General features: G+C 49.5%; 1 protein-coding gene across 1 annotated transcript; it reads left to right on the top strand.

Moving 5' to 3' along the window:
- Window positions 1-1,885: 1,885 nt before the first annotated feature.
- LOC119925455 (olfactory receptor 14A16-like) lies at window positions 1,886-2,824 on the top strand. The gene has a single exon (XM_038743574.1). The coding sequence runs from the start codon at window positions 1,886-1,888 to the stop codon at window positions 2,822-2,824; it is 939 nt and encodes a 312-aa protein (XP_038599502.1).
- The last annotated feature ends 15,021 nt before the right edge of the window (window positions 2,825-17,845 follow it).

Here is a 17,845-nt window from a genome sequence, read left to right as displayed (position 1 = left end):
CACCACTTGTCAGCTTTGTGAATTTGGGCACGTTATTTAACTTCTCTGTGCCTCAGTTACCTCATCTGTAAAATGAGGATTAGGACTGTGAGCCCCAATTGGGAAACCCTGATTACCCTGTATCTCCCCTAGTGCTTAGAACAGTGCTTGGCACAAAGTAAGCAGACCTTCCCAGACTGAACTCCCTTTTTCCTCTCCTCCTCCTCATCCCCCCCGCCCTACCTCCTTCCCCTCCCCACAGCACTTGTATATATGTTTGTACAGATTTATTACTCTTTATTTTACTTGCACATATTTACTATTCTATTTATTTTGTTAATGATATGCATCTAGCTTTACTTCTATTTATTCTGATGACTTGACACCTGTCCACATGTTTTGTTTTGTTGTTTGTCTCCCCCTTCTAGACTGTGAGCCCATTATCGGGTAGGGACCGTCTCTATATGTTGCCAACTTGTACTTCCCAAACGCTTAGTACAGTGCTCTGCACACAGTATGCGCTCAATAAATACGATTGAATGAATGAATGAGTGAATGAATGCTTTAAAGCCAATAGTGAGGTGTTTTTCTTTGATTCAGAGTTGGATGGGCAACCACTGAAGTTTCTTGAGGAGTGGTGTGGCATGTCCTGAAGGTTTTTGTAGAAAAATGATCCGGGCAGCAGAGTTAAATATGGCCTGGAGTGGGAAGTGGCAGGAGATTGGGAGGACAGAATGGAGACTGATGGAGTAATACAAGTAGGATAGGATGAGTGATTGCATTAGCATGGTAGCAGTTCTGATGGAGAGGAAAGGGCGGATTTTAGCAATGTTGTGAAGGTGGGACCAGCAGGATTTAGTGTTGGATTGAATATGTGGGTTGAATGAAAAAGGGGAATCAAGGATAGTGTCAAGGCTATGGGCTTGTGAGCCAGGAAGAATTCATTCATTCATTTATTCATTCAACCGTATTTATTGTGCGTTTACTGTGTGCAGAGCACTGCACTAAGCGCTTGGAAAGTACAATTCGGCAACATATACAGCCCCTACCCAGCACCGTGATGGTGGTGCCATCTACACTGATGTAAAAGGACAGGGTTTGGGTGGGAACACAAGGAGTTCTGTTTTGGACATGTTAAGCTTGAGGTGGTGGGAGGACATTCAAATAGACATGTCTTGAAGTCAAGAGGAAATGCGAGACTGAAAAGAGAGAGAGACCAGAGCTGGAAATATAGATTTCGGTATCATTTGCATAGAGGTGGTAGTCGAAGCCATAGGAACAAATGAGTCCTCCAGGGGAGTAAATGGAGAATAGATGTGGATTAGAATACAGGTCCTCTGAACCCGAGGCCTGAGCTCTTTCCACTAGGCCACGCTGCTTTTCTTGATCCAAATCCTTTCTTAAGCACCTAGAACGCCCTCCCTCCTCAAATCTCCCAATCACACTTCCCCGCTTCAAAGCCCTACTGAAGGCTCATCTCCACCTAGAGCCCTTCCCAGACTAGGCTCCCCTTTTCCTCAGCTCCCCGTCCCTTCCAGGTCGCCCCGACCTCTTTCCTGTGCTCTACCCTGCTCCCCACCCCACAGCACTTCTGTGTATATGTTCATATCTATGATTCTATTTATTTATTTTGATGCCTGTTTACTTGTTTTGATGTCTATCTTCTCCTTCTAGATAGCAAGCCCGCTGTAGGCAGGAATTGTCTCTATTGCTGAATTTACTTTCCAAGCGCTTAGTACAGTGCTCTGCACATAGTAAGCCTCAATACATATCATCTAATGAATGAATGAGAAGTTGAGGAATAGTATGTTTTCGAATTAGGCATCCAGCTGGAATTTTAAATGAACTCCAGTCATTCACTTTCTCATTTCCTGTCCACATTGTTTCCAGGAAATCCAAGTAGAAAATGGCCAACGTCTCCATGGTGACAGAAGTCCTTCTGCTGGGGTTCTCGGAGGTCCGGGAACTGCAGCTGGTCCACGCCGTGCTGTTTCTCCTGGTCTACCTGGTGGCCCTGACAGGGAATCTCCTTATCATCACCATCACCGCCCTTGACCAGCACCTCCACACTCCCATGTACTTTTTCCTCAGGCACCTGTCCCTCTTAGATATTTGCTACATCACCGCCACCGTACCCAAGTCCATCCTCAATTCCTTGACCAACAGCAGATCCATCTCCTTCCTGGGGTGTACTACACAGGTCTTTTTATTGCTTCTTTTTGGTGGTTCAGAGGTTTTCATCCTTACAGCAATGTCCTATGGACGCTACGCAGCCATCTGCTGCCCCTTCCGCTATGATATCATCATGAACCGAGAGGTTTGTGCGAAGATAGCCGCCGCCTTCTGGCTCAGCGGGGGTCTCGACTCCCTGATGAACACGGCCACCACATTTTCCTCTCACTTTTGTGCTCCTCGCATCATGCACCAGCTCTACTATGAAGTCTCCCAGTTGCTCAAACTCATGTGTCCTGGAGAGGCCCGAGCAGAGGTCTGTGTTCTTGTCCTCAGTGTTATTTTGTGTTTGGGCTGCTTTGTATCCATCCTCGTGTCTTATGCCCATATCTTCTTGGTGGTGTTGAAGATGCCGGCCACCGAGGGCAGCACCAAAGACTTCTCCACCTGTCTGCCTCACCTCGCTGTGGTCTCCCTGTTTCTTTTCACGAGTTCGTTTGCCCATCTGAAGCCACCCTCACCCTCCCCATTGACGCTGGACCTGCTGGTGTCCGTGTTCTATACAGTGCTGCCCCCCACCCTGAACCGCCCCATCTACAGACTGAGGAACCGGGACATGAAGGTTGCCCTGGGGAAGATCTTCTCTGTCCACTTCATTTTTGGGGTGAACTGATTCTCTCTCTTTGCTGTGGATGTGTACAGAGAGCTCTCATTCCGGGGGGCGGGGGTTGGGGGTGGCCAAAATGCTCCTCAGTTTAGAGTTTTCTCTTTCTATCCTCTCCTCATTGTCCTCCCCTCCCTCCATTCCCTCCGTGGCGTTCCTAACTCTCTAGACAGTCAGCGCTTAATAAATGCCATTGACTAAGTGATTAATAAGTTTAGTGTTAAGGGGAGTACAGTGCAGCAGAATTATTAGACAGGTTCCCTGTCCACAGGAAGCTGACAGTAGAGAGAGTAAAACTCGTTATAGGCAGGGAACGTACCTGTTAATTCTGTACTGTATTGTACTCTCCCAAGCACTTAGGGCAGTGCACTCCATATAGCAAGCACTCAGTAAATACCATTAAAAAAGAGATAGTCTGAGAGAAGACTCTTCTTGGACATTTGGCATGGAGGTCAGGCTAAGCAGAAATCCTGAAAACGATAGTAGTAGTAATAATATTTATTAAGCACTTACTGTGTTCAGGGCACTGTACTAAGCACTGGAGAAATTAATTTGGGAGGAAATTTACACAAGCGAATTAGACATAGTTTCCTCCCCAGGGGGTGCTCACAATGTAAGATCGCTCATTACAGGGGAAGCCATAGCGATCATTTGAGTTTTTTATTTTGTTTTGTTTTATTTTTATGGTAGTTGTTGACACTATGTGTTAAGCCCTGGACTATGCACTGGATTAGATACAGTTCATTAATGGCAGAGCATTGACATCGGTTGTGGTATTAATGGCACCACTTGGAACAGTGCCCGACACGTAGAACAATACCCAGAGCTTAGAACAGTGCCTGGCACATTCATTCAATCGTATTGAATGAACATAGGAAGCACTTAACAACTACCATAAAAAATAAAAAAAATGAACATTGTAACAATGTTCCAGTCCCTTTGGCTATCAATGGGACCTAATAATGATGGTATTTGTTAAGTGCTTACTATGTATCAAGCACTGCCTACAACACACTATTCCCTGGAGGGGGTTAGGGGGGCAGCCTTATCAAGCTACTCCCGACCACATCCCAGAGTTCCACTCTGATTTCCAACAAGGTGGACTGAATATTCCGGGGACCCCAGTAAATGGTCAGGTTAACATATGGCCTTCTATCCCGTCCGGTTGACCTAACCTGAAGGGAGGGGCCTTTGCCACTTCCCTATGGCTGGTCTCTCCATTCACTCAGGTCCGGGTACAGGGGTGCAGAAGGCACCATTGGGGGCTGAGTGAACAGGACTCCGTTTTTGCGCCCTTTGACACTTTCGGTGCTTCAGCTGTGGGTTTGCATTCTCCCGTGGTATATTTCTGATCTCTAGGTATTCTTTTCCACAGGGCAAACAGCACGGTGCTTGGCTGCTTATCTATCTTTTCTCATTTGGTCCCGGCCGCTATTAAATCTCTCCAAATTTGTGGTTGGAATACCTTCTGTATTGTTCCTTCTGAAGCGATGGGTTTTTTCGGGGTCACCCCTCGAATCCTGCCAGGCTTTGCAATCAGCCCCTCTAGATTCCACAAAGCCAGTATAAGATCTACGACAAGCTTGCCCATCTTTTCCTCAACCAGGGGCAGCAACATGCCCTGTATGTGTGCGTGTGTCCTGGGGGTTGTGGGGCGGGGTCATCGACCGGAGGATCTTACTGCGCATCCTATAATTCAAGAGTGCTGCATCGGGGCTATAATCACCCCCGGCATAGGTTTGCTGTCTCGTTCCCAATCTTCTCAATAACGCGCATGCTCCTTCTATATCCACCCAATCTTCTGGTTCCGCGGGTAGCTCGTCTGGGGTGGTCCAGGTGTCTTTTACTGGGGCCACTACCCAATCCATCGGGGAGTAGTTACGCGTGTTGGCCTTACCTACCTGATTTGAGGAGCAGCCTGTGCTGCCTGATTTGAGGAGTAGCAACAACTCCAGTTAGTTTAGCTAATTCCTGTGATTTTGACATAATCCCATCACCCCCCTGGTCCCAGCATCGGACCATCCAGGACAGTAGCATTTCTGGAGGCTGCTGCCTGTATTGCTTGTGGGCCTCCATCAATTCTTCCGGGATATAATCCCATATAGTGATGTAGTCTCTAGGTTCAGGGTTCCCTATCCCTTCATGGCTCAGGATAGTTTTAGTTCCTGAGTGATGAAGGGTCGTACCCTTACTTCGATGTTTTCTGATATGATGTTTATCATTTTCTCATCACCCCATTCTTCATTTGGGTGCCGGGTGTTTGGGTCCAAGTTGGTTCCCATTATATTCATTCATTCAATCGTATTTATTGAGTGCTTACTGTATGCAGAGCACTGTACTTAGCGCTTGTGAAGTACAAGTTGGCAACATGTAGAGACGACCCCTACCCAACAACAGGCTCACTGTCTAGAAGCGGGAGACAGACAACAAAACAAAAAATGTGAACAGGTGTCAAGTCTTCAAAACAACTAGAAGTAAAGCTAAATGCACATCATTAACAAAATACATAGAATAGTAAATATGTACTAGTAAAATAAATAGGGTAATAAATCTGTCCAAGCATATATACAGGTGCTGTGGGGAGGGGAAGGAGGTAAGGCGGGGGGATGGGCAGGAGGAGAGGAAAAAGGGGGCTTGGTCTGGGAAGGCATCTTGGAGGAGGTGAGCTCTCAGTAGGGCTCTGAAAGGAGGAAGAGAGCTAGCCTGGCCGATGTATAGAGGGAGGGCATTTCAGGCCAGGGGGAGGACGTGGGCTGGGGATCGACGGTGATGGAGAGCCTTGAAGCCGAGAGTGAGGAGTTTTTGCCTGATGTGTAGGTTGACAGGCAGCCACTGGAGATTTTTGAGGAGGGGAGTAACATGCCCAGAGCGTTTCTGCACAGTGATGATCCGGGTAGCAGCGTGAAGTATAGACTGAAGTGTGGAGAGACAGGAGGATGGGAGATCAGAGAGGAGGCTGATGCAGTAATCAAGTCCGGATAGGATGAGAGATTGAACCAGAAAGGTAGTGGTTTGGATGGAGAGGAAAGGGCGGATCTTGGCTCTGTTGTGGAGGTGAGACCAGCAGGCTTTGATGACGGATTGGATGTGAGAGGTGAAAGAGAAAGCAAAGTCGAGGATGACACCAAGGTTTCGGGCTTGTGAGACGGGAAGGATGATAGTGTTGTCTACAGTGACGGGAAAGTCAGGGAGAGGGCCCGTACCCTGGAGCGGCCCATAGGTCGCCTCTTCAGCTTTGCTAGTCTGCACCCCAAGATGACCCCCTTCTCGACTACTTCTTCGGCCATCTGATGTGCCATTTGTAGGAGTCCCGCATAAAGATCTTTCGACTCCTGGTTCTCGCGAGCCACCTTTTCAGCTTCGCGGGCCTTACTTTCGCTTTCCAGCTGCATATTCATGTCATGATGGCATGCTGCCAGCAGAAGACACCCTAGGTTCGCAACGGCTCTCCTCTCTGATTTCGACATTTTATGGATGTCCAGGGATCGTAGAGTATCCTCTATGCCCTTCGGGGTCTCCACTAGAGTACACTATTCCCGGGGGTGGGCAGCCATATCAAGCATTTCAGCTACTGTCGACCACATCCCCATGTTCCACTCTGATTTCGATATCTTATGGATGTCCAGGGCTCGTAGAGCATCCTTTGTGCCCTTTGGTGTCTCCACTAGAGCATGCCATTCCCGGGGGAGGGACGGGGGGGCAGTCATATCAAGCACTTCAGCTACACCCGTCCACACCCCTGAGTTCCACCCCGGGATCTGAGATCCCGGGCATTCCGCCTCCTTTTTACCCATGTCTGGGGTTTGGGGCGTCGCCAACCAATCCTGCCAACTACACCAATGTGGGGAGATGCCCCCCAGGTCAGCTGGGATCGACGACCAGAGGGCGGTTGCGGGTTCTTTAGATTGTAGGACAACGAGCCAAAGACCAGACATCGAGCCACAGTGATCAGTTTTACCTCTTTGTTGGGTGTACTCACATAGATTTAGCGCAGCAAGCAAGTGAAGGAGGGGTTCCGAGGCCTAATCAGCAGGGTAGGTTCCGTAGGGCTTGGTCTAAACGCCTACAACTAAAAATAGCAGTAATGCCTCTTATATAAGAAGCCCCCTCATACCGATTAGCCCTCCCCGTATTCCCAGGATGTCTATCTGATTGGGACAGTTCCCGTTCCACAGCCTTGTAGTGTAGCAGTTCTGTGTCCTTGCTGTGCGTTGCTCAGGCGGAGGGAAAGGGTGAATTCACAGATGAGGCACTCTTCCCACAGTGGGAAAGGTTGTAATCCCTGCCCCCATGGGCTTTCCAGCCTACTGGGCTAGGTTTACGTAGTTTAATTTTCTATCACTCGATTAATCTTGAATCCTGTTTATTGACCGCTTATTGTGTGCACTAAGAACCTGGGGATTAAAACCTGGGGATAGTAGTACTTGTTAAGCTCTTACTATGTGTGGGAAGAGTGCCCTGTTTGTGATTTCACCCCTTCCCCCCGCCTGAACAACCGACAGCAAGGACACGGAATTGCTGCACTACAAGGTTGCAGAATGGGAACTGTCCCAATCAGATAGATATCCTGGGAATACGGGGAGGGCTAACCGGTACGAGGGGGCTTCGTGTATAAGAGGCATTGTCCCCCACCCCGCGGAATGGGATGCTCTAGTGGAGACTTCAAAGGAAATAGAGGAAGCTCTACGACCCCTGGACATCCATTAGATATCGAAATCAGAGAGGAGAGCCGTTGCAAACCTAGGATGGCTGCTACTGGCGGCAAGCCAACATGTAATGAATATGTGGCTGGAAAGCGAAAGTAAGGCCCGTGAGGCCGAAAAGGTGGCTCGCGAGAACCAGGAGTCGAAAGAGCTTTATGCGGGACTCCTACAAACGGCAAATAAGACCGCCAAAGAAGCCGTCGAGAAGGGGGTCATCTTGCGGTGCAGGCTAGTAAAGCTGAAAGGGCAACCGATGAGCCACTGCAGGGTACGGGCACTTAAGACTGGGATCCGTATGCCTGGTGCCGAAATGAAGAATGGGATGATGACGAAATGATAAACATCATAGAATAAGACAATGAGGGAAGAGTATGACCCCTCATCAACCCCGAACCCAGAAAGCACATCACTTTACAGAATTATTCCCCCGGCAGAACTGATGGAGGTCCATAAGCAATACCAGCAGCAAGCCTCGAGAAAAGCTGCTGTCCTGGATGGTCAGATGCTGGGACCAGGTGGGTGACCCAACTTGTAATTCCCAAGCGCTTAGTACAGTGTTCTGCACACAGTAAGCGCTCAATAAATCCGATTGAATGAATGAATGAACGACGGGATTATGTTAAAATCACAGGAATTAACTAATCTAACTGGAGTTTCAGCTAACCCCCAAGTCAGGCAGCAGTTGAAGGTGGGTCAGACCAACACGGGTAACCACTCCCTGATGGATTGGGCAGTGGTCCCAGTAAAAGACACCTGGACCAACCCGGACGAGCTACCCGCTGAACCAGAAGATTGGGTGGATATAGAAGGGGCATGCACGTTATTGAGAAGGTAGGGAATGAGATAGCAAATATATGTCGGGGGGAGATTATAGCCCCGATGCAGCACCCTTGAATTCTCAGATGCGCAGTAAGATCCTCCGGTCGGTGACCACCCTCCATACACACATACAGGGAGCATTGCTGCCCCTGGTTGAGGAAAAGATGGGCAAGCCTGTCATAGATCTTATGCCGGCCTTGCGGAATCTGGAGGGACTGATTACAAAGCCTGGCAGGATTCGAGGGGTGGCCCAGAAAAAAAACCCATCGCTCCAGAAAGAACAATACAGAAGGTATCCCAACCACAAATTTGGAGAGATTTAATAGCGGCCGGGACCAAACAAGAAAAGATAGATAAGCAGCCAAACACCGTGCTGTTCGCCCTGTGGAAAAGAAAACACCTAAAAATCAGAGGTATACCACGGGGGAATGCAAACCCACAGTTGAAGCACCCAAAAGTGTCAACGGGTGCAATAAAAGGAGGCCCATTCACTCAGACCCGAGTGGTGCTTTCTACACTGCTGTACCCAGACCTGAGAGAATGGAGAGATCAACTGTAGGGAAGTAGCCAAGGCCCCTCCTTTCAGGTCAGGTCAATCGGAGGGAATAGAAGGCCATATGTTGCCCTGACCATTTACTGGGGTCCCCTGAATATTCAGTCCACCCTCGCCTTGGTGGACACCAGTGCAGAGGTCACCCTTATACATGGGAACCCCAGAAAATTCATGGGCTTCCGTATGTGGATAGAAGGGGCACAGCAGCTCGGCCGTGAGAACCACCCTCCGATTGGGTGTGGGCTGGATGGCCCCCACCACCTATCAGGTGCTCATCACGGCAGTACTTGAGTGCATATTGGTGGTGGTGACATTTGAGTTTCGCCACATGTCTGCCGTGTGACCTTGGGCAAGTGACTTAACTTCTCTGAGCCTCAGTTACCTCATCTGTAAAATGGGGATTAAGACTGTGAGCCCCACGTGGGACAACCTGATCATCTTGTATCCCCCCAGAGCTTAGAACAATGCTACGGAAATAGTAAGCGCTTAACAAATGCCATTATTATTATTATTATTTGAGGACCCATGACCCCCTCCCTCTATCCCCTCGATATCAATTTGCGAGAAGCGGCCTGTGGAGAAGGGGGAGGAGGCGCCACTAGCTGGCACAAGGTACACTGGTGGGTCAGCCAAAGGGAACCAGAGTACATGGGCAGCGGTTGCAGTCCACCTCCACCGCCCCGTCAATGGATACCATCCGCTGGGAAGAAGGGATCCGTCAGTCCAGCCAATGGGCTGAAGTCAGGGCAGAAGGGATGCTCCTATCCACGCACCTGATGTAGAAGCCTTGGCAACAAACTCGTGGGCCGTATAAAGCAGCCTAGCCTCATGGTTGGAGGTGTGGGAAGCCAAGGGGTGGATAATAGCACGGGGCGAGGTATGGGAAATGAGATGTGGCATGAGCCCGGTAGGGCCCCTTCACCGTTTACCACGTGCCGGTTCACCAGGGAACTCCCAGGAATAACTAGGCAGACGCGCTCACACAAGTTCGGGAGACACGGCCCACCAACGGCTTCCGGGGGGTACATGAGGAACTCATAGGGGGGTGGATGTCACGTACCGAGCCCTCCAGGTACCGGAGTGGGAAGGAACCAGCAGGGAGGTGTGCTAATTCTTGCGAGATTGCAAACGTTATATGCAAAAGAATTCGCGGACCTATATCCAACATAGGGCACCTGCCCCTAAGCCAGGGAAAGAGATACACACTAACCGTGCTGGATACTCGTACGGGAGTGGCGTTCCCCTACGCGGTGGCAGCAACCATGCAGGTAGCTACTATACATGGGCTTCAGGTAATGGGGGTTGGATAAGGCTTTCCGGCCTACATAGATTCGGATCAGGGGACCCACATTATGGGGCACGAGGTCAAGGAGCTGGCCGCGCGACATGTCATTTTGTGGCCCTTACCCAGCTGGAAGGTGACACCACCACTCCAGCACCTTTGACGGGCGGAACCGAGGTGTGGTGGTATGCCTCCCCTAAAGGACGATGGTTGCCTGCCACTGTAATCGCAGCCAGAGGATACAATAGGACGTGGGAGACTGTGATGGTGACAGCATCATTATGCAGGTGCCCTGCCACATGCTGGATACTTCTCATGATTGGAGTGTGAACGTCACAATGTCAAAGACACGTGTCACAAATGTCACCGTGGTGGGCACTGCATCGTGGCAGATCACCGATGTCACGGGCACGAAAGCGGCATGGTTGCTCCTCATCCCAATAACCGAGAAACCAGCCGGATATGAGGATCAGGGAGCATTAGTGGCACCCATCATGCTGCCTGGGAGATGCCCCAACCAGATCACCCCTTCATGGCACAAGTATGGTTATTGGCTGAACGCCCCCGCCCCGAATGGGAAAAACACCACAGATGGTCCCTGGAACTCGGGCATGCCCCTGCTTGTTGTCGAAGTAATACCGGGCAATATGGACAATGGATACCCAGGGACCAGGGCCGCATACCTATGGGAAGCCACTCTGGAAGGCCTCTTCACCCAAACTCGATGGACTAACAAGGCAATCTCCTGGTCGTTAGAATCATGGTGGGTAGATACCCATTACCTAAACTGCTCCACTGCCCTGGCCCAGCTCCGGCAACAACTGACCTGGTGGGTAGGGAACTGGTCGCTGGCAAGGGCCACCAGACGACGGAAGAAAGACATCATTGCGTGGGTCAGCAGCACGCTGGGAGTATGAAACCAAGCGGACATAAAATACCTATGGGATGCCTGAGGCCTAGACCTCCTCCAATATGAAAGACAGATCCAGCAGCTAATTAGCACTGGAATGTTGCAAGTTGTCGGCGGGTGGAGAAGGATTGCACTGTCAGCTGGAGCTCTGAAAACATGAGCGGGCATCCTCACAGGGGAGCTGGACCGTTGGGCCCGAAACGTAGCATGGCCAGATGTCTGCATTCACACTCAGTAAGGACTGCTACTATATCTCACCACCCTAACGGAAGAAGTAAGCCGAGCACAGTGCCCCCCACCCCCCAGGCTGGCTTGCGAGTATCCAGCCTCTGTTACAAAGCCGGCCATTCAGGTACTATACCGCGTGTGTACCGCCCATTAATGTAAACTGAGGGTACGACACAAGGTGGGCAACCCGCCCCTGTGAACCACAACCCTAGTAGGATTAGGGATAGTGCAGGATGGCAAGTGGGTGGTCCCCCTGGGAGAGAGGTGGGAGTGATGGAATGGGACCAGGAATCAATGGGAGCCTTTCTCACCTTCTGGATGTACCCAAGTAGAGGGATTGGTTCTGCTCACATAAACCCAGGGGGTGTGAGAGCGCACAGGACAGTAGGCCGATTTTCATCACCAGGGTGGAAGAGGGACACTACTGGTATTTGGGTAATGGGAAATTCTGTTGGACATGTGGAGAACATATGAACATAACCATGATTCATTCATTCATTCAATCAATTGTATTTATTGAGTGTTTACTGTGTGCAGAGCACTGTACTAAGCGCTTGGGAAGTACAAGTCTGCAACATATTGAGACGGTCCCTGCCCAGCAACGGGTTCACAGACTAGAAGGGGGAGACAGCAACAAAACAAAACATGTATACAGTTGTCAAAATCGCCAGAACAAATAGAATTATAACTATATGTACATCATTAACAAAATAATAGATTAGTAAATATGTACAAATAAAATAGAGTAATAAATCTGTACAAACATATACAAGTGCTGTGGGGAGGGGAAGGAAGTGGTGGGGTGATGGGGAGGAGGAGAGAAAAAGGGGGGCTCAGTCCGGGAAGGCCTCCTGGAGGAGGTGAGCCTTCAGTACAGCTTTGAAGGGAGGAAGAGAGCCAACTTGGCCGATATGTGGAGGGAGGGCATTCCAGACCAGGGGAAGGACATGGGCAGGGGGTCGACGGTGGGACAGGTGAGAATGAGGCACAATGAGGAGGGTTGTGGCAGAGGAGTGGAGGGTGCCGGATGGGCTGTAGAAGGAGAGAACGGAGGTGAGGTAGGAGGGGACGAGGTGATGGAGAACCTTGAAGCCGAGAGTGAGTTTTTGCAGGTTCTAATCCAGGTTCAACTACTTTTCTGCCATGTAACCTTGAGCAAGTCCCTTCACTTCTCTGTGCCTCAATGTCCTCATCTGTAAAATCAGGATTGAGACTGTGAGCCCTATGTGGAACAGAGACTGTGTCCAACCTGATTACCTTGTTTCTACTCCAACACTTAGAACAGTGCTTGGCACGTAGTAAGCACTTAATAAAGTCCATAATTATTACTATCATCATTTACAATGGTATTTATTGAGCACATCCTGGGAACAAAACACTGTAGTAAACTCTCAGGAGAGTTGAAAGGAGATATATTTCTGTTGTTCCTGCACTCCAGGAGTTTATGATCTAATGGGGGAGATAGACACATAATAAATTACGTAGAGGAGGAAGAAGGGAAGGGAGAAATGAAAAGTGGATGAACGCTTGATTCAAGAGTACAGTTTCTACAGTCAACGGATTTGCACTCAGAACAAGTCAGAAGAAGCAGCGTTGCCTAATTGGTAGAGCGCGGAGCAGGGATTCAAATGGACATGGGTTCTGAGCTCGGTTCCACCACTTGTCTGCTGTGTGACCTTGGGCAGAATCGCTTAACTTCTCTGTGCTTCAGTTTCCTCATCCCAAAAATGGGGATTGAGATGTGACCACCATGGGGGACATGAACTCTGTCCAATCGGATTAGCTTGTGACTACTCCAGCACTTAGTATAGTGCCTGATATATACTAAGTGCTTCACAAAGGCCATTAGAAAAAGTTACAGTTGGCTGATTGACTGACAAATTGAGTGGCTCAGGTTGTGAATTCGACAGAGGTGAAACCATTCACAGTGGCTAAAGACTGTCGTTGAAAAGAGGATCCTTTGGGACGCTGGGATGCAGATGCCGCTGTTTCCACGGGAACCCCGAGGGCCGGCACGATCGCTGATACTGCAGGGACCGGGCGCTTGTCTCCCAGGAGCCTCAGAAATCACGTGACCAGAGGATGCTTGGCTTGTCCAGGCCACGAGGTCCTCGACAGGGCCCCGAGCCATCCTCCAGGGATGCCCCTCGGAGCAGCTCCTGCTTTATTAACCGGGAACGGGACCGTTGGCGTCTCAGGGTCTGAGGGAGAGCGGAGGGGGACGCAGGGATCCTCTCTGTTCCTTCTGGCTGAATGAACCCAGGAGTCTGAGGGGAAAGAGGAGACCAGCCCAATCCAACGGGCTCACAGTCTAGAAGGGGGTAGACAGGAATCAAAACAATTAAACAGGAAGTCAGATGTGGGGGACAGTTACCGTGATTGCGTCCCTTCTCCCTTGTCACCCTTCCATTTTCTGATTTTCAGAACCACCAAGAGTGATCTTAAAATTCATAGAATCACTGTTATTATCAGTAGTAGTATCAACATTGTCATTATTGCATTTATTAAGGATTTACTTGCAAAAGACTGCCAAGTGCTGGAGGAGGAACAAACTAATCATACTGGACACGTTTCCTGACACTCAGTGGCTCAGATTGTAAGAGAAATAAAGAACACGTATTGTACCCCGATTTTACAGAGAGACCCAAATAGGTTACGTGGCTGGACCAAAGCCATAGAGCAGGCCGGTGGCAGCACCAGGTAGGCCTTTCAAATATCATGACTCCCAGCCACAAGCTCATTCCACTAAGCCATGATGCCGCCGAATCAATCACTTGTCATTCATTCATTTATTCATTCAATCATATGTATTGAGTGCTTATTGTGTGCAGAGAACTGTACTAAGCGCTTGTGGCTCAGTGGAAAGAGCCCGGGTTTTGGAGTCAGAGGTCACGGGATCAAATCCTGCCTCCGCCAATTGCCTGCTGTGTGACCTTGGGCAAGTTACTTAACTTCTCTGTGCCTCAGTTCCTTCATCTGTAAAATGGGGGTTAAGACTGTGAGCCCCCCGTGGGATAACCTGATCACCTTGTAACCTCCCTAGCGCTTAGAACAGTGCTTTGCACATAGTAAGCGCTTAATAAATGCCATTATCATTATTATTGTTATTATAATACCTTCCCACACCAGGCTTACCTTCACACACGTTTTACCAGCCTCTGCCCCAGACCCTGAGAAATGCTCAGACTCTGGACTTTCTTTCTAGACAGGTCTTTATATGTATACCCCCACAGTCAAAATGAGGAATAGGATAGTTAGCAAAAGGAAACATACATTTTGTCCCTTAGAGGAGGGAGGAGGAATCTCCCCTTTAGGACTCTCCCCAGGGTGGTCTTCATGTCCCAGATCCTCAGGCTGTAGATGAGGGGGTTCATGGAGGGGGGCACCACAATATAGAAAAAGGACATCAGCAGGTCCAGAGTCGAGGGGGAGTCTGACACGAGCTTGAGGTAGGATATGACGACCGTAGAGCGGAAGATGTGAAGTTGGCAAGGTGAGAAAGGCAAGTGGAGAAGGCTTTGGCCCAGCCCTCCGTGGCCGGCATCCTCCACACGGCCTGGACGATGTGCAGGTAGGAGATGATGATGAAGACGAAGCAGATGGCACATAAAGCTGCTCCACAGGTTATGCTCACAACGATGGCGACGTGGTCCTCAGAGCAGGAGATCTTCAGCCGGGAGGAGACGTCACAGAAGAACTGCTGGACTAGGTTGAACCCACAGAAGCTCAGGGAGAAAGTCGAAGCTGAGTAGAAGACGCCAAACAGCACCCCGCTGAGCCAGAAGGTGGCTGGCATCTTCCCAAAGGCCGTGTTGTTCATGATGAGCTCATAGCGCAGGGGGCAACAGATGGCAGCGTAATGGTCGTAGGACATGGCCGTGAGGAAGAAAATTCTTAACCGACAAACAGAACCACCAGGAAGACCTGAGCGGTACAGCCCAAGAAGGAAAAGGAGTTGCAGTTGGTCAAGGAGTTGAGGACAAATTTAGGGACAATAACGATGATGAGGCAGAGGTATAAGACGACAGATTCTTGAGGAAGAAGTACATGAGGGTGTGGAGGCGCCTGTCAAGGACGGTGGGAGTAACGATGAGAGATTCCCCTTCAGGACCGCCAGGTAGACCAGGTAGACCAGGAAGAACATCGTGGCATGGACCAGCTGAAGTTCCGGGACCTCCGAGACTCCCGTCAAGAGGAATTCCCTCACCGTGGAGACGTTGAACATTTTGGGGAGGCAGCATTGACATTCTGCAATGGATGAGGGAAGAACCAAACTTAGAGAGAGCACAGTTCTTTCTGAATTCTGAGTACTGCTAAAATCCTCCCTCCTTAACCAGCTACCCCGATTCCTTTCCCAGCCCTCAAAACCCACTTCACCTAACTCAAATGCGAATCAACTCATTTCCATTCTCTTTTAGTGGAATAAGCATGGGCCCAGGAGTTCTCTTCTTGACTTTGGGCTCCTTGAGGGCAGCATACACATATACCAGCTCTGTTCTATTGTACTCCCCCAAGCATAGCTAAGTGGGTGTCAGAGGACTTGGATTCAAATCCTGCCTCTGTCCCTTTGCAGCTGTGGAACCATGAGCAGGTTGCTTCACTTCTCTGGGCCTAAGTTTCATCATTTGTAAAACGTCACCCAATAATTGCATATACATCTTTCTATTCTTTTTTTTTCCTTCTACAAGGGGCAGGGAACGTGTCTGATATGGTGTTATAAAGTGGATAGAGCATAGGCTTGGGAGTCAGAAGGAGTCAGAATTACCTGGGTTGTAATTCCGACCCCGCCACATGTCTGCTGTGTGACCATCCATCCATCCATCCATCCATCCAGAGCATGAGCTTGGGAGTCAGAGATCGAGGTTCTAATCCCCATTCCTCTACTTGCCTGCCATGTGACCTTGGACAACTCACTTGGTTTCTCTGTGCCTATGTTACCTCATCTGTAAAATGGGAATTGGGACTGTGAGCCCCATGTGTGACAGAGACTGTGTCCACCCTGAGTACCTTGCATCTAGAACAGTGCTTTGCACATAGTAAGCGCTTAATAAATGTCATTATTATTATCTACTCCAGCACTTAGTGCTTGACACAAAGTACGCGCTTAACAAAGACCATAATTATTACTCTCATCATTATCAATGGTATTTGTTGACCATATCCTGGGTGCAAAGCACTGTAGTAAGCTCTCAGGAGAGTTGTGTGACCATGGGCAATGGGCAAGTCACTTAACTTCTCTGAGCCTCAGTTACCTCATCTGTAAAATGGGAGTTAAGAGTGTGAGCCCCATGTGGAACAAGGACTCTATCCAAACTGCTTAATCTGTATCTACCCCTGCGCGTACGACAGCGATGGGGACATAGTAAGACCTTAACAAGTACCACATATTATTATTACTCTCCAAGTGCTTAGTGCACACAGTAAGCGCTCAATGAATATGATTCGTAATTAGTTGATTGCTAGTAAAATAAGCTGTGTCAACCTAGCTGAGAAGGCTGGGAAGCCCACGAGGGCAGGGATTCCAGACACTCCCACTATTTGTCATCTCACAAAATTTGGGAAGAACTCTTAGAGGGAGGAATTCCTGATAGTTCCAGTGGCTGTCCAAAGCTGGTCACACTCTCTCATCCCTGCCTGTCATTTACCCTCTGCAAGGGATTCTGGGACCCACTGAAGGCCAAGATCACTGTCTACAGTGCTGATGCTGTGCTGGAGCACCATTGCCTAGAAGGTAGTTGGCATGGCTGCGAGGTTTGAGGTGGAGGTGGAGGTGGAGAGGTGTGTGCCGGTTGCAGGTTACTGAACTGGAAAACACCTCCACTCCGGCTAGCAGTCCTGCCAAGCTGGGGGGCGCGGCCCTGGTCCGAACTCCTACTTAGGCCCCAGTCTGGCTCTATTTCTTCCATCCTCATCGTGTCCCCCGCCCTTCCATCCCACTTACCCCCGGTTACTCTCACCGGGGCAGCTTGGGGTTGGGGGTCGCTGGCCTCTGCAGGGCTGGACTGCTTCTCTTTCCTTTCAGACTCATGGGTTCTGTCATCCAGGAAGAAGTACAGAGGAGCCCTCCATCCCTCTCCACTCTCCCTCAGACCCTGAGAACTCTCCAGGGTGGGTCTTCGTCCCTGTAGATAAAGCAAGAGCTACTCCGAGATGGATTGCTGGAGGATAACTCGGGGCCCTGCCGAGGGACCTCGTGCTCTGAATAAGCAAAGCACCCTCTGGTCACATGATTCCTTAGGATAAGAACGCGGTTCCCACAGCATCAGTGATGGTGCCAGAGCTCGGGGTTCCCGTGGAAACAGCTGCATCTGCTTCCTATCTTCCCAAAGGTTCCTGTTTTCACCGACAGTTTGAGCCACTGGGAATGGTTTCACCTTTGTCTAATTTACAACCTGAGAACTCAGTCTGTCAGTCAATCAGCCAACTATAACGTTTTCGTACAGTCTTTGTGAAGCGCTTACTATATATATGGCACTATACAAAGTGTTACAAACTAACAGTGATTACAAACTAATCAGATTAGACAGAGTCCATT

This window comes from Tachyglossus aculeatus, chromosome 3 (assembly GCF_015852505.1).
Source record: "Tachyglossus aculeatus isolate mTacAcu1 chromosome 3, mTacAcu1.pri, whole genome shotgun sequence".
Classification (NCBI taxonomy): Eukaryota; Metazoa; Chordata; class Mammalia; order Monotremata; family Tachyglossidae; genus Tachyglossus; species Tachyglossus aculeatus.
Note: the sequence above shows the minus strand (reverse complement) of the source record. Positions and strands in the feature narration are given on the sequence as shown.

Bases quoted from the DNA above. Each gene is read 5' to 3' on its own strand.
- LOC119925455 (XM_038743574.1), top strand. From the start codon at position 1,886: ATGGCCAACGTCTCCATGGTGACAGAAGTCCTTCTGCTGGGGTTCTCG.